Here is a 15,916-nt window from a genome sequence, read left to right as displayed (position 1 = left end):
TCTGATTTCTAACTTGAGGACAAGAGTTTGGGATTCATAAAATAATTACTGAGGCAATATATTTCGAACAGAAATATATATTTTTTTGGATTGCTTCATATCTAAACAAAATACTACTAAACAAATATATGTATTGTAAAAGTCCAAAAGCACAATATCTTTATGACTATGTACTCCTATTCCTGATTGAATCTAACTAATTGTTATTGTACCATAATGTGTTGTAACTTCCTCTTTGTTCATCATTGTTTTTTTGATTGTTGAGAGCTGACTTTTTTTAATATGATTTACTATTACTGTTATATAAAATAATTATTTACTTACATTAAGTTTATAATAAATAAATGATAAACAATACAAAAAGAATACAAATATTTATATAAACACAATAAGTTAAAGTTAGAATGTAAAAAAAAGATAAAATAAATATATTTATATAAACATAAGAAGTCAAATTAAAATGTCTAATAAAAGATGAATACATTTTTTTTTAAAACGTGTTGTATCAACACAAGAGGTTAAAGTAACAATATGACAATATATGACATTCATATTGCAATACTGGTGTATTAGAATTAAGGAGATATTAATTCTGAATTTCACAGTTTAAAATGGTTTGACTGCTGATGGTTAAGTAAGTACCCCAGCTTGTGTCTTGAGTCTATTAACTCAGAATAATGAAGATTATCACACTGACAGGTTTTTCATCAATAATTCTGACATGTTGCATTCTGGGATTAATATGAAAGTGCTTTCTGAGAGCAGACTGGTGCATTTTTACAGCAAATTTCACAAGGTAACAAAAGATGCCAGCAGCAGAACATTTCTTCTTTTTCTCAGACACATTGTGAAGCAGTGATGTCTGCTGCTTGGCCCAGATACATCACACTGTCTGGATACAGCATAGCAACATCTGATCAAAGAGTGGAGAAGTGAGGAAGGAGAACAGTAAAGACTGCAGAAACAAACTGAGTGAACTGCTACATAACAACACACACTGCAAGAAAAGAGAAGCAATACCAGACTTAGAAGAATGTTTCAAAGATCAGAAAGAGTGAGGTCATTTGATAATGCAGAAGTTCTTTTACAGTAAACCAGTAGACCTGGAGAAGAACCAAATCGGGATAATCAGAAAATCACACATATGATGACAATAAAGCAGTTTGAGACTGTCCAAAAAGCACACGGCTACATTTCCGAGCAGCAGGGTCAGAGTCCTGGAGCGTTTCAGAGGGAGCGTGTGGTGCTGATTACATGAAGGGGATAATATGATGGTGGAATGTCTAACGTGGCACAAAAAGCCACAAGTAATGAGACAGGAATGTATCCCCACTCCCAATATAAGAGCCAGTAGTGCAATAGAAAATACCCCTGATCAACTGTTCGCATTTCAACACATTCCTACACTGGATATAAAAATACACAGTATTCTCACATCTTCTCCACTACTTTTGTTTTCCTCAAGACTAAGATATGATATAACATTAAAACATTGGAGTCAGTCAAGTAATTTTTCTGTCTTTTGCAGGCCTATCCCGACAATTTAGAAAACACTATGACAACTGGACATCGTTCCCACTAGCTTTCACACTGGACAAAAATCAGTCAAAAAAGAAAGTCCAGAAATATGAAGGGTTAGGGTTAGGGTTAGTTACCTATACCTGTTAAACAATAGAATCAGTAATCTGAGTATCTCATCATTAAAGTAATGTAACCTGATTGCTTCCCGTTACTTCTGGATTATATCAAAATCAAATATGCAAATAAATATGACAGAAAATAAATAGTAATAAGATGTTTTTTACTTAAAGGTAGGGTAGGTACATTTGAGAAACCGGCTCGAGATACACTTTTTGTTATATTCCATGGAATGCTCTTAACATCCCGATAGCAATGAATATCTTAAATGCTTTGACAAAAAATCCATAAAAAAATTAGCCGGCCCGACTAAAATAACTGGCCTGTCAGCCTTCCATCTGTGCACAAATGTATCTCGTGCCCTCACGAATGTGCGCGTTCGTGTGTGTTGGAGGAGGGGCTCTGTAAGGAAGTGGCAGATTTTCTCCGGTTGTGTATTTTCAAATTCTAGCGATCTCGAGCCGGTTTCTCAAACTTACCTACCCTACCTTTAAGTGTATTATATTAGAAAAATAAAACAATTAAACCTTAGAAAATACAACATTTTGTTTAAAAAAAATTGTCTGCAGAGTTTTTTTTAAAGAAAAACCTGTCTTTTCTTAGGCATATTGATGGAGTAGTCATAGACCAACATGAGCACGTACAGTTTACAAAGCAAAAATAAAAATGTTGAGCATGTGCATCTCAATATCGATCTTTTCTGTGTGTGTTGTAATGTTGTGATCCTAATCCCAATTTTTCTAAATGTACTGGTAATATGATCATGTATTATACAATTTATGTAACTCCAAGGGAATACGGTCTCCTTGTTTTGTATCCTCCTGATTACTGTACGTAATTGCATTACTTGAAATCCATTACTCCCCAAGCCTGTCCATGGCATCCTCACATCTCAGTGGCAATAAAGATTCAGCTGGGAGGATTAATTTCCTGAACAATCTACCAGTTGAATGCTGAACTCCTACATAAAGACAAGTCCTGCTCATTGAATGCCTGATGCCGCACTATGTTTCACATCTAGACTGGTTTGATTTAAGAAGCTGAAAAATAGATATACAATTCAACTGCACTTCTCTTATAAGGGCATTTGGTGGTGGTGGTGGTGTGTATGCAGTGTCATAATGTAACAGCTGAATGCTACCCTCTAGTGGTTGGTTTATGTTCATGCACCTGACAAAACTGCATTACTGACATAAGTGCTAAACAATCGAAGTATAAAACCCAAGAACCTTTGACACACAGAACATGTATGAGTAACTATTGCAATTAGCAAGAAGAATTGTAAAAAATTAATAAAAAAATTGTAACGCAAAAGATAAAGTTAATTGCAGAGAAGAACAATTGGCAGTAACTGCGCACTGCACGGAAAATGAAATATGACTTTAATTTAATATGGGTCTCACAGGAGGCACTCGCAGTAATCCTCCACCGTCTCCAAGTGCCAAATCTTGGCACCAAACTGACCTTTTTTAGGCTCTCTGGTCAGGTTATAGTTATTTAGTGTTCAGAGGCCTGTACTACGAAGCCGGATTTTCGCTTAGCGAGCTAACTTCAGGGAAAACTCTGGGTTTCCGGTACTACGAGCTGGTTCACTTCATACCGGGCTAGATCTCCATGGTAACTTATGCTGAACGGCTAACCTGCTCCGGAGCAGAGGCCTGTACTACAAAGCGGGATTTTCGCTTAGCGAGCTAACTTCAGGGAAAACTCTGGGTTTCCGGTCCTACGACGCTGGTTCTCTTTTTAGCGGGCTAGATCTCCATGGTAACTTATGCTGAACGGCTAGCCTGGTCCGGAGCAGTTATAGGTTCCAGGATAAGAGATCAAATTAGTGAAAGCACCGTCTGCTGACCAATCAGAGCTCAGTGTGCGGAGTTTAAAGCGATCAAGTCATATTACAGGAGAAAGGAAATACAGTTTAGACTGCCGTTGCAGGAAAGACGGCCGGCAAAAATCAACTAACTGTGTGAATGTGAAAATGAATAGAATATCACCTCCCATCTTCAGAGCAATCTGACTATTATAACATTAGCGTTAAGAAAGCTTACTTAAATATCTGCCACAACATAAGTAACCGGATCAAAGTAACATTACGTACAGTCCGCGGCACTGTGAGTGCAGACGTCGATGTGTCCCATTATCATTCATATCACATCATATCACATCATAATGTATCATATATTTCCTTATCTGAGTCAGCTTCTTGAGCCGTATCTGGCCGTGCAACACAGTGTCACATACTGTATGCAGAAGTATTATTTTAAGCAACACATTAAGTTGACGAAACACTCGAGTCAAATGTAATTAAAGTCAGATCCACTCGTGTCTTAGACGGGGCAGTGATATCATAAACTTGTTAATGTACGCATTCAAACACTTTTTCTTTTACCAGCTGTATTCACCTTGCAGGTGCAGCTATGTGTCTTTTATCCTGGATAAAGTGTTTAAGTCATGAAAGTTTAACTTCTTCATATGTCTAATATTATAGTTCACTTTTCATTCAGGAAGCTAGACGCTGCGCTGTCAGGGCGCTTCTCCATGTTTGTGATTGGTCAAATGTTGCTAGCCCCGCCCCTTTTATGTGAACGCGCACATAGGGCAAAACTGGCTTGAGTTAACGAGTTGATAACCAGCGTCGTAGGACCGTTTAGCGAGAGCGCGTTTGTTTTGGATTAGGTCAGTGTTTCTCAAAGTGGGGGGCACGCCCCCCCTGGGGGGCGCAGAGGCATGACAGGGCCGGGCGCGAGAGACCAGGAGGAAAAATGGTTATTAAAAAAATTAATTAAATAAATAAAAAATCATAATTTGAAACATTATTGATTCGAAAATAATATGATACAGTACAGTACAATTACTTCTGGGTCTCTGTGTTTCATTCAAGCTCGGCTCTGTGTGTGTGTGGAACAGTGGCGAGCCGTCAGGGCCCTCTAGGCCCTCTGTGAGGGCCTAAGATATTCCAAAAAATAATATTTAAAAACATTAAAAAAAAATATATTTTTTAAAAATAAATTTTTTTTTAATATTATTTTTGTTATATTTTTCATTAGTTTTACCGAAAAAAAACTTGATTTAATAAAATAACATTTCCAAAGAAATAAATCCTTCGAATCTGCCTGTTCAGTCTCTGTTTGAATGTCAGTTACTATAGCGGGCCTCTCTGCGATTCACAGAGGGCCCGCTATAGTAACTAAACGAGAGAGTAATGTCAAATGACAGTACAATTGACCAATCATATCTTCCCTCTAAATGGGTGGGTTTTATTATCGCGGACTTTATGACGAGTTCCACCCGCTGTGAAACTTTTCTTGTTTCCATAGCAACAACAACTTCCTGTCAACAGCGTGAACTCGCCTTCAAAATAAAAGCATGCCAAATTACACTTAAGACATACAACTGCAATGAAAGTAACAAACACAATGCAATATCATTTTCAATGTCAAAGAACACAAATTGGGTTCACAGGTGTTGTTTTGTGTGGTAGAGGGTCGCTGTCATTGATGCGTTTTGCACCCTAGGCCGTTGTTTTGATATTCCGCTGAAGTATACGCTGTGACGTAATAACGTCTTTTTTTCGAAGGAAGGGGTGGGGGTCAGAGGGCCTAGGTATAAAGCTCACGGCTCGCCACTGGTGTGGAACGAGCCATTTTGTGTGCGTGAGCGAGCGAGAGAGAGAGAGAGAGAGAGAGATAGGGAGCGCACCGGTACCGGAGATCGTTGTTGTTAGCTTCTGGTGCTAGCGTGCTACGCTAACGGATATAAGGAGCTTTTTCAACAACTGAACTAAAGGACTCTCTGAGTGTTTAGATAGTTAACTTTAGTCTAAGTTATCTCAGTGGGTCTCAAATGTTTTGGTCACGATTAATGTAAACAATTATTTCCGAGGCACACATTTATAAATAAGAGAATGAGTGAAAAACAGGTTTGAAATACTATATGACAGTAAAAAAAGAATAAAGTTTAAAAGGGTGATTTGTAAAATATCCATAAAGAAAAAGAAAATCTGTTTACAGTTCTGTTTCAAATGGGTGTTGAGAGATGTAATGAAGAGATCTACGGACCAGATTGATGCATTTAACTTCAATATTTAAAAAAAAATCTTCCCGGGGGAGCATGCCCCCGGACCCCCCTATGTGAGGTCCACACACCACCTATAAAAATAGCACTTTACCCCTGCTTACACCTAGGTGAGCTGATTATCGAGCCTTCATTGTAAGAGTCGCTGGTGTACTGTGTATTTGCGTGGGGATTGTTGCAGTAGAGAATTCCACTGTAGCGACCGGTACATTAATGGGAAACCCTAAATGTTTGAGCACCCTCTATGAAACGTCAAGCTACCCCACAGCACCCCCAAAAGAAATCTCTGGCGCCGCCACTGAGCCTGCAACCCCGTTTTGAAGAAATGTGCAGTGCAACACAAGCTCATTGCAGACACTAATGATAAGACACACTTTTTTGCCAAATATCAGCATTTTCTTTCTTTTCATTTTTTTGCACAGATTGCAAAGTGGCAAAGTATTATAACGTATTGTTCTAGCAAAGGGATTGCACAATTGTATTATGTATTTATTTTTTTGACCACACAGAATTATGGAGCATTGTTTTATTATCACTGTTCCAGCAAAGTGATTTTTTTAGTTTTTTGAAAATTCCTTTCAAAAAACTAAAAAAATCACTTCCATATTGATGTATTTTAATAAATGTGAACTTGGCTCATTACGTGACTATTTGTGTTGGGGGGGCCCGACTTTTTTTTTCTCCAAAGGGGGGGGGGGGGGGCCTGTTTGAGAACCAATGGATTAGGTAAACCGGGTAACTCAAACATATCCAGGTTATGTTGAACCGGCTTCGTCGTACAGGCCTCTAGTCTCTGTATTGATGTGATTGTATTTTTTTTAATATTGTTTTAAATTAAACACCATATTTGTATGTATGTGTATGAAAGTACTAAAGAGACAAAACCATAATACAATAACTGTTTAACTGCAATTCAATTGAGTCTTGTGTAACAAAATATGTTTTTTAACATGCCTCTGTTCAAGACCAGTATTAAATTAAACGTCAACTGGGTACTCAGTAGGCTATTAGAATCTGACATTGTGTAATCATTTTTGTTTGAAATTAGAGTTTTGCTTTTGAAAAAGGCATTTCAGTTATTTTTTTCTAATTTAAATTTGTTCCTTTATAATGTTGCTGATTTCTCGTTACGTTGTCTTTTTGATTCTGTCATTAATAACATTGTGATATAACAACCTATTATAAGAATCGAGGGTGCCAAAGGACAGTGTTTGGCGAAGATACTATGACAGCTATTTCATAATGTTTCCATTTTCATTGTTTACCAAACGATTCCACCACTGGTGTCTTTGTCAGGAGCTGGTGGCTCCAGTTAGTACTGCCCAATCAGAGTCCACCTCACTTCCCAGGCCCGCCTTTGCACGGATATCATTGGTTACATTTTAATAAATAGTGGTCTTATGGGCGGAGCCTCTAGCCTTGAGGTGAGTTTTGTTCCAGCGGTTACATGATAGCCTGCACCTGGAAGAGCAGCCTGCCTCCTCTTCTGTCGGCCTGTCTACCGGTGAGTGAGCTACGGTACATTAGTGAATCTCTAACGGGATTTTTAACCTGGTAGGCCTACAACTTGTGTTTACGGTTAATGCACTACCTCTGTGTATATTTATATAGCACCGTTAAGGATACACATGAGTATGAGTACTGAGCGTTTAACCCAGTTATTTCCGCTTACTTCGTCAGAGAAGGGGCACGTGCAAAAGATAAAGATTTGTATTTCACTAAAAAAAGAGGTAAACGGTTTCATTGTTTATGTCGTTATGAAACGCTGGGTCGCCTCCCCCCTCTTCCCACTTGCCTGTGTGACAAGCTGCTGTTAACATGCTAACACGGACATGTTGGACTGGACAACAGAGAGTCTCTTCATGCAACATAGTTATTAAATGATAGTAATATTGTTTCTGTGCGCATATGTATGACATACATGAAGTACTTGCATCATTACATTTGCTCTAGAGTCGTGTGTGTGTGTGTGTGTGTGTGTGTGTGTGTGTGTGTGTGTGTGTGTGTGTGTGTGTGTGTGTGTGTGTGTGTGTGTGTGTGTGTGTGTGTGTGTGTGTGTGTGTGTGTGTGTGTGTGTGTGTGTGTGTGTGTGTGTGTGTGTGTGTGTGTGTGTGTGTGTGTGTGTGTGTGTGTGTGTGTGTGTGTGTGTGTGTGTGTGTGTGTGTGTGTGTGTGTGTGTGTGTGTGTGTGTGTGTGTGTGTGTGTGTGTGTGTGTGTGTGTGTGTGTGTGTGTGTGTGTGTGTGTGTGTGTGTGTGTGTGTGTGTGTGTGACTGTGACCAGAGAACAGTTAGCGCGCGCGTGCGTAGCTGACCAGAGAACAGTTAGCTTTATTTATTGACTTTACTTTATGGTATGCCACATCTCCATGGACATGAACTTTAATTCCCAATTACCTCAGATCTGTTTGTTAATGTTTGGCTTGTGGAACGTGTTGTTTGTCCTTTCATGGCATGTTCACATTGAAACACTTCTTAAAAGAGTACAGACAAAAAGGCAAATTATTTGTGAAATGTATAAAATAGCATTGTTTGTCCCCTTGTCATTGGTGCCATTACCTACGTATTTTATTTGGTGAATGCAACTGTATGGTCTTCGAAAGACAGAAGTACAAAGTACAGCATGCCACTGGATATCTGATTCTCACCTGATAACCTGATCTCTCCCCAGTAATGAAAAATTCCGTGGCCATGGAAGCCACCAGGAGAAGAGCCCAGCACGGTGCCAATGGGAAGTCCAGTGAAGAGGAGGGGCAGTCTGCACAGTGGGGGAGAGCATGGTGAGACGATGTTATGTCACAGGTTGCAATAGGCAATTTTCTTATATAATTTACTTTATCACAAGTTTATGTGGCTCAGGAGGTGGATTGTCGTCCTCCATTGGAAGGTCGTTGGTTTGATCTCCAACCCCTGCAGTCAACATGTTGATGTGTCCTTGGGCAAGATACTTAACCTCAAATTGCTTCCAATGGCATGGACGGTGTGTTAGTCTTGCTGAGCAGGGCCCCCCTGTATGGCAGCCCCTCTCTCTGTATGAATGTGTGTGAATGGGTGAGTGCTGACTATGTAATGTATATGTAAAGCTGCTATAAGGGGTCGGAAAGACCTCAAAGCGCAATATAAATGCAGTCCATATACCATTTAAACTAGGTCTGAACAATTAATTAAACTGTACTGAAATCACAATCTACTGCAATTTTTAAATCAACTAACATATTCAGCTTTTTCTGCATTTTCAGCTAAATTCAGCAACAAATGTACACAGTTTACAGCATTCACACGCATTTTCAGCAGGAAATGCATTTTCTAGTTATTATTGTTGCTTTGATGTTGTGGTCTCATCTTCCAACACTACATTTGACTTGTTCTGGTAATACTGAAACAACACAATCATGTCTGAATATTTTCTTTGTCTCCCAGCCCAAACTTAAATCTGTGTTCCCATGTGATTCATCCTCAGGGAGGTTGACTGGTTTTCCCTGAGCAGTGTCATAGGCCTCCTCTGCTTCGCCCCTTTCATCGTCTTCTACTTTGTGATGGCCTGTGATCAGTACCAGTGCTCCGTCAGCCAGCCTCTGATTGAGTTATACCAAGGAGAGACCACCCTGCTCTCCATCTGGTCCCGAGCGCCCTCCTTCACCTGGTCAGCTGCAAAGATCTACGCCATCTGGGTGTCCTTCCAGGTAAGAAGAAGAAGCACAAAAAATTAGTGCGGGAGGTGCAACTTGCATAATGTGTCCATTCCAGCTCTTGCTAAACAGGGAGGGATCTTGGCAAGTGTTAAAACAGGGTGTGTGTTCCTCCCGTAGGTGTTCCTGTATATGTGTGTTCCTGACATTACACACAAGTTTATTCCTGGCTATGTCGGTGGAGTGCAGGATGGAGCACGAACGCCTGCTGGTAATTACTTACACACTTACCCATACATAGAAGTCTATGGCCACTAACTAAATAAATCAATATTATAAAGCAGGATATTGATTAACACAATTGTATTAATTTAAATGTGATGCTTCCGCTAAGAAAACAATTGTCTGTTGTGGACTGCATGCTCTCCACAATAATACAAATAAATAATCAAAAAATATTTCGCAGAATATTCTGATGAAGGAAAACCAATATCTTTTTGGGACTCAGCTGATGTTCAATTCACCGGACTTCTTACTGCGGATTGATATGACTGCACATGGTTACTTGATCACAGCGCAATTAGCAGCGGTCTGTTATTGAAAAAGAGCAGACTTATTGTCCAAATTGACCAATCAGAATTGAGTATTCAACTAAGCCATGTAATATAATGTGTTAAATCCACTTTTACTTTAGGAGAGATTAATACAAATTTGTAACAAACAACAAAATGGTATGTTAAAATCTGATCTCCTGTGTTTTAAGGCTTGATTAACAAGTATGAGGTGAATGGGCTGCAGTGCTGGCTGATCACTCATGCTCTGTGGTACGCCAACGCCCAATACTTCCACTGGTTTTCCCCCACCATCATCTTTGACAACTGGATCCCTCTGATGTGGTGTGCTAACATACTGGGCTACGCTGTGTCCACCTATGCTTTCACAAAGGCCTACCTTTTCCCCACGTGCGCTGAAGACTGGTGAGTACTGATCACATTCAAGTTTTATTTAAAATCACAAAATACATTTGTCTCAGGTGGCTTTGCAGTTTGTACAGAAAAAAACATAATAACATTACAACATAGAAAATCCAACTGACAAAATGCTAATGTGAATGTAAAATACAACTAATGGGAAATAATATTAAATAAAATACAATGAAGTATAGCACCCAGGGGGATGTTCAAGGCAACCCTGAGCCAGCCCTAGCTATAGCCTACCCGTTATTTAAAATAAAATTATTGATACACATAATACACAATGATAAGGGGATGGCACCCTTGCTGCCAAGCCTAAGGGCTACTGCTACTAAATCTTAATATAAACATTAATATTTGTAATAATGTACTAGTTAAAAGTCTTCATTATATAATATAAAGCAATATTTCTCTGTGAATATGAGTGGCCATAGATAGCCTTAATGTTCTACATTTTCTACAATTGTTTTCATAATCTTCACAGTGCTTATCAAGATTTTTTCTTTGTGATTCTGCAGCAAGTTCACAGGGAACGTCTTCTACAACTACATGATGGGCATCGAGTTCAACCCACGTGTCGGGAAGTGGTTCGACTTCAAGCTTTTCTTCAACGGCCGGCCCGGCATCGTAGCCTGGACTCTGATCAATCTGTCATACATGGCCAAGCAGCAAGAACTGTACGGTCACGTGACCAACTCCATGATCCTGGTCAACGTCCTGCAGGTAAGGAGGAATACCAATTGCTATTGATGACCCTGAGAAAATATGTGGAAGCAGACACCTGCAAAATGAAATTACACCAAGATATAAAACTGACTGGGAAAAACTCAACTTCTCCGACCTGTTTTGTTGTGTGTGTTTATATTTAAGTTTAGAGTTCTTGACTCTGAGGTGCTGTTTACACACGAGAACACAAACGGTTGTATCCGCTACTTTTCTCTTTCGTATAGCCCGTTCGCTCACACGAGGCCGTAACGGAAAAGATAATGGGTCCCAAGGTGGATAGATCTGCAAACGGAACGCTCTGGGGGGCCAAACGGCTCCGTGGGTACGTCCTATACGATAATTTTCCTGATAACGATGAAGCCATAGCCCCGCCTCTCACTGCTGTAGCATGGTCAGTAGCTACTGTCAGTAGAAGAAGAAGAAGAAGATTCAACTTATTGTCATTACATAGTACAGTACTATGTAACGAAATGGTTTCTTAGGAGCAGTGGGCTGCCATTATGTACGACGCCCGGGGAGCAGTGTAGGGAACGGTGCCTTGCTCAGGGACACCTCGGTAGCACTTGGTCTTTCCGGGACTTGAACTGGTGACCTTCCAGTTGCCAAGCCAAGTCCCTATGGACTTCACCACCACCGCCCTAGCTAGTGCTACTGCTACTGACCATGCTACAGATGTTAGTGCAAAATCTATAGCTCCCCTACCACAACCATCAGCAACAAGTGGACATGGAGAACTTCATGAACTACATGTTGCTAAATCCACCGCGGAGAATAAACAGAAGGGCAACCATGGCAACCATGCTCGGGGGTCTTCTTCGCTGCTTTTGGTGTATTTTGTGGCAGAAGTACAGCGTCTCCAGCGCTTTCGAGTGGTCTCGTGTGAACAAAATACTTTTTTGATATCGTTTCGTTTGCGTTCCCGTGTAAATGGGGTCTTAAGCAGTTTGAGTAAACACTGCTTGTTGAGTCATTGTAGTAAAGGCAAGTTGTGTCTTTTTTTGTGTTTTTTAGGGCCTCTATGTATTGGATTTCTTCTGGAATGAGGCGTGGTACCTGAAGACTATTGATATCTGCCACGACCACTTCGGATGGTATCTGGGTTGGGGAGACTGTGTGTGGCTGCCATACCTCTACACACTGCAGGTAACAAACACATGCATGCATGTTAAAAATGCATAGTAACAATTATGTCATGAATATGAAATGACTGGTCCTTAGTGGCATCGTGTGTAAACACCGTTGTTTTAGTTATGTGGGTCTTCCCTGACACCAACACATCACACCATGAGGACTAATGATTGGCAGCAAACCTGATGGGATCCACCCTTTGTAAAGGATCAAGAGACATGATTTTAACTGCTAAATTCATTAGAAATGCATGTGGACATGATAATCACTTACCTTTTACAATAACAATGCATTTAATAATCAAAATGTTTCTTCAAAAATAAAAATCTGATTTGAATCTAAAATATAAGGGTTGCCCATACAATACACACTGTACAGTAATAACAGTTAGTTGTTAATAACATTAAAAGTACAGTTCTACATTTCATACAGTGCATATTAGTTTCAAAGATATGGTTAAAAATAATATCTATTTGGATGAATTTGCTGCATGGAAGGTTTTTTTCTCCAGCCAAGGCTACTGCCAACCTGTTATTACTTAGCCGGTACACCAGGGGGCCTACCCATTGGGAAGCCCTAAAGTAAAGTTGAAAGTAAAATACAAGACTTCTGTACTAATTTATATTGAACTTATATCCTATGTCTTAATGCCATCCCTTATCAAATACTTGTCATTCAACCAATCATTAGTTTTGCTGTCAAATTCAGCAAGTGTACATTAATGTGATAAATGCTCTGCAGGGTCTGTACCTGGTGTACCACCCGGTGGAGCTCTCCAGCGTCCATGCCCTCGCCGTGCTGTCGCTCGGCCTCGTTGGGTATTACATTTTCCGCTCCACCAACCACCAGAAGGATCTGTTCCGCCGCACCGAGGGCTCCTGCTCCATCTGGGGCAGTAAGCCAACGTACATCGAGTGCTCGTACCACTCCGGTGACGGCGGCCTCCACCACAGCAAACTGATGACCTCAGGTTTCTGGGGGTTGGCCCGGCACCTCAACTACACCGGGGACCTGATGGGCTCCCTGGCTTACTGTGCCGCCTGCGGCTTCGGACACATCCTCCCGTACTTCTACATAGTTTACATGACCATCCTGCTGGTGCACCGCTGTGTGCGCGACGAGCACCGCTGCAGCAGCAAGTACGGAAAGGATTGGAAGCGTTACACTGATGTTGTGCCGCGCCGACTCATTCCTGGGGTGTTTTAGAGAGGGGTCAGCAAAAGGGGAGGCAGGACCCACAGGGGTAGGGGCTACATAGATTCAAACATTGGAATGTATTGTGTGTTTTATATATGTCTAGAAGATAACATACTGAACATTTTACACTACATTTTGTACATTCCAATAATATGTTTTTGTAAATAAGAGCTGGACACACTCTTTAAGAAATATGCAGGTACAGACATTTAAGTGCTCTTTTTTTCCTGCTTCTTAAAGGCAGTTTGATACACCAGTATGCTGCTTCCGTTATGATGTGATCATTTAACATACTTAAAAACTATTTCAATAACAATACAATATATATTTTGGAGCTAGTAAGACCAAGCACATCTTAAACCACCCAAAGCCAATATCAGGAAGAGAAGGAGTCAGTTCTCTAACACACAACATTCTGTGACATTCCCATAATGCACTTTGCCATTTTGATAATCATTTATCAAGACACAACATGGCTGATTATGCTTTCTCAAATATGAGAATTTGAAGTTTCTCTGTTTTATATCTTTGTGAGTTTAAAACCTTTTTGTTCCCTTGTCTGCTGCTCATAATCATAATCAATGATGATGATGTCACTTAGCTCAGGTAGCCATGATGGGGGCTTTTTATCTCACCAAGTCATTTCAAATGAAAGAGAAAAAAATGTATTCATCAATATAGACAATAATATTTTGTTGCTGTCGAAGGGATTAATGGACCAATGGGATTAAGGGTTTCTCTGGCCTGTCTCTTTAAAAAGTGTCATCTCTGTGTCGGATTGGTTTTGTGTGTGTCAAAACATCATATGTGTGCTGTTTGATATTATTTCCGTATGCCAGCACTGCCTTTCCTATAGCAACATAATTCACTTCAAAAGGTTGATATTTGGTTGATTTATTCTGTATGAATACAAGCAAATAAAAAAGGATTCAAGATATGTGTGGGTATGAAAGTCAAATTGGGAAATGTATAACAAACAAAACAGTAAGACATAAATTGCACCCCAGCATGTTATGTTGATGTTCAACACGAGGGGGCAGCAGATGACAGCTAATCCAAGTGGTCAGTTACATGTAAAGAGACTTGTATTTGTATACATATCTCCATAGGTGGCGTAGGTTTACCTAAAAACATACAAACAGCTTAGAATACACATGTTATGGTCCTTTCACTGTCCATTTAAAGCTTGTAAATATGCTTTTGTCATTTACCAAATCCACACCCAAACCACTGCATCATTTGCTTAATGCACTTCTATGTTGTAACACTTACTGTCCTATCATCATTTAGTTTGAGCATTCGTGCACTGATCAACAAAATCTCAGTGGATACTATGAATCAAAAAAGCAAAACTAGAACAAAACCTGCATAAGCATCAAACTTTTTTTGTTTTGTAACATCTTAACCAAGGTCTTCTTCAGGCAAGCTTATTTGTTTAACTTTTAATCAACTGTAAAAATTGTATATATAGCCTAGTAAATCCCTATTTCGTGGGAAATAGTTATTTTCCAGTACAAATATAAAGTTAATGGTGTTAGAAGGAAAGCTTGCACACCATAAAGGGTAACGACAACAATTGAGAATGAAAGTATACCTTCATGGTTGTAGATAAGATATCATTTAGAAACTGCAGGACAGCTTTAAATTGACCTTATGCTGTAGTTTTATCAACGTTTCAATATTAGCAATTCACCTTGAATGTTATCTTTCAAGATCTTTCCTTTAAAAAAGGCATTGGAGTGAAACTACATTGGTATCAAATGCAAAATAAATGTTCTAGGTGCATTATTGTAGGTGAAGACGTCAATGATTGACAGCTTGTTCTCAAGTGTTTTTAGTTATCCATGACACCTGGCAACCTATTATGCCATGTAAGCACCCTCCTGCTCCCTGCACCCCCCCCCCCCATCAGTGGGTCTCCCATATCTGTAATGATACAAGTTGGATGTAAATCAGTTATGATAATGGAAGACTCATTGATTCCCCTTGCATTCGTTCAACGCTAATGCAATATGCACAAGATTCATTGCATTGCATTACATGGGACCACGTTACAGATCATTCTCTTTTCAGGTTAATTGATTCCCAAATTATCCTTGAAGGCGAGGAAATATTGCGTGAGATTGAGGGGGCTCTAATGCTGGGCTTACTCGTTGACAGATAGCATTCAGTGAAAGAGGTGGAAACCTGAAGAAGGGATGATCTTCCTGTGAGGACACTAAAAGCTACGCTATTGAATTTGCAAAAGGAGAAGCACGCACCCATCCATATAAATATCCAGTGTACACAGTAACCATATTGTGGAAGGCCCTTTTTGCAGCTGCACATTCATCTGCACTGACAGGCAGGTGGGGGTCAGGGAGAAAGAAACAACAAAGTTAGGGGAGAGTGAAAGACGACGAGGAGGTAGAGCAGGGGTGTCCAAACTACGGCCCGGGGGCCAAATGCGGCCCATTTTGAATCGGCCCTCAGCAAATTCAAAAAGGATAATGACTTAAGTATAATAAACTTCTGCTTGTCTTATATTATGCTTCTTAAATATATCTGTTCAAA

General features: G+C 39.9%; 1 protein-coding gene across 1 annotated transcript; it reads left to right on the top strand.

The window, feature by feature from the left end:
• Positions 1 to 7,118: 7,118 nt before the first annotated feature.
• On the top strand, positions 7,119 to 14,300 carry dhcr7 (7-dehydrocholesterol reductase). The gene is made up of 8 exons (XM_034116648.1): positions 7,119 to 7,216; positions 8,381 to 8,489; positions 9,170 to 9,392; positions 9,519 to 9,609; positions 10,102 to 10,315; positions 10,831 to 11,035; positions 12,050 to 12,181; positions 12,908 to 14,300. Exons 2-8 carry the CDS (start codon positions 8,383 to 8,385, stop codon positions 13,370 to 13,372), a joined length of 1,437 nt encoding a protein of 478 aa, XP_033972539.1. The 5' UTR covers positions 7,119 to 7,216; positions 8,381 to 8,382; the 3' UTR covers positions 13,373 to 14,300.
• The last annotated feature ends 1,616 nt before the right edge of the window (positions 14,301 to 15,916 follow it).

This window comes from Trematomus bernacchii, unplaced genomic scaffold, assembly GCF_902827165.1.
Source record: "Trematomus bernacchii unplaced genomic scaffold, fTreBer1.1, whole genome shotgun sequence".
NCBI classification, from domain to species: domain Eukaryota; kingdom Metazoa; phylum Chordata; class Actinopteri; order Perciformes; family Nototheniidae; genus Trematomus; species Trematomus bernacchii.
Note: the sequence above shows the minus strand (reverse complement) of the source record. Positions and strands in the feature narration are given on the sequence as shown.

Bases quoted from the DNA above. Each gene is read 5' to 3' on its own strand.
- dhcr7 (XM_034116648.1), top strand. From the start codon at position 8,383: ATGAAAAATTCCGTGGCCATGGAAGCCACCAGGAGAAGAGCCCAGCAC. The intron at 9,610-10,101 runs GTAATTACTTAC...CTGTGTTTTAAG, and splicing joins TGGAGCACGAACGCCTGCTG to GCTTGATTAACAAGTATGAG. The intron at 12,182-12,907 runs GTAACAAACACA...AATGCTCTGCAG, and splicing joins CATACCTCTACACACTGCAG to GGTCTGTACCTGGTGTACCA.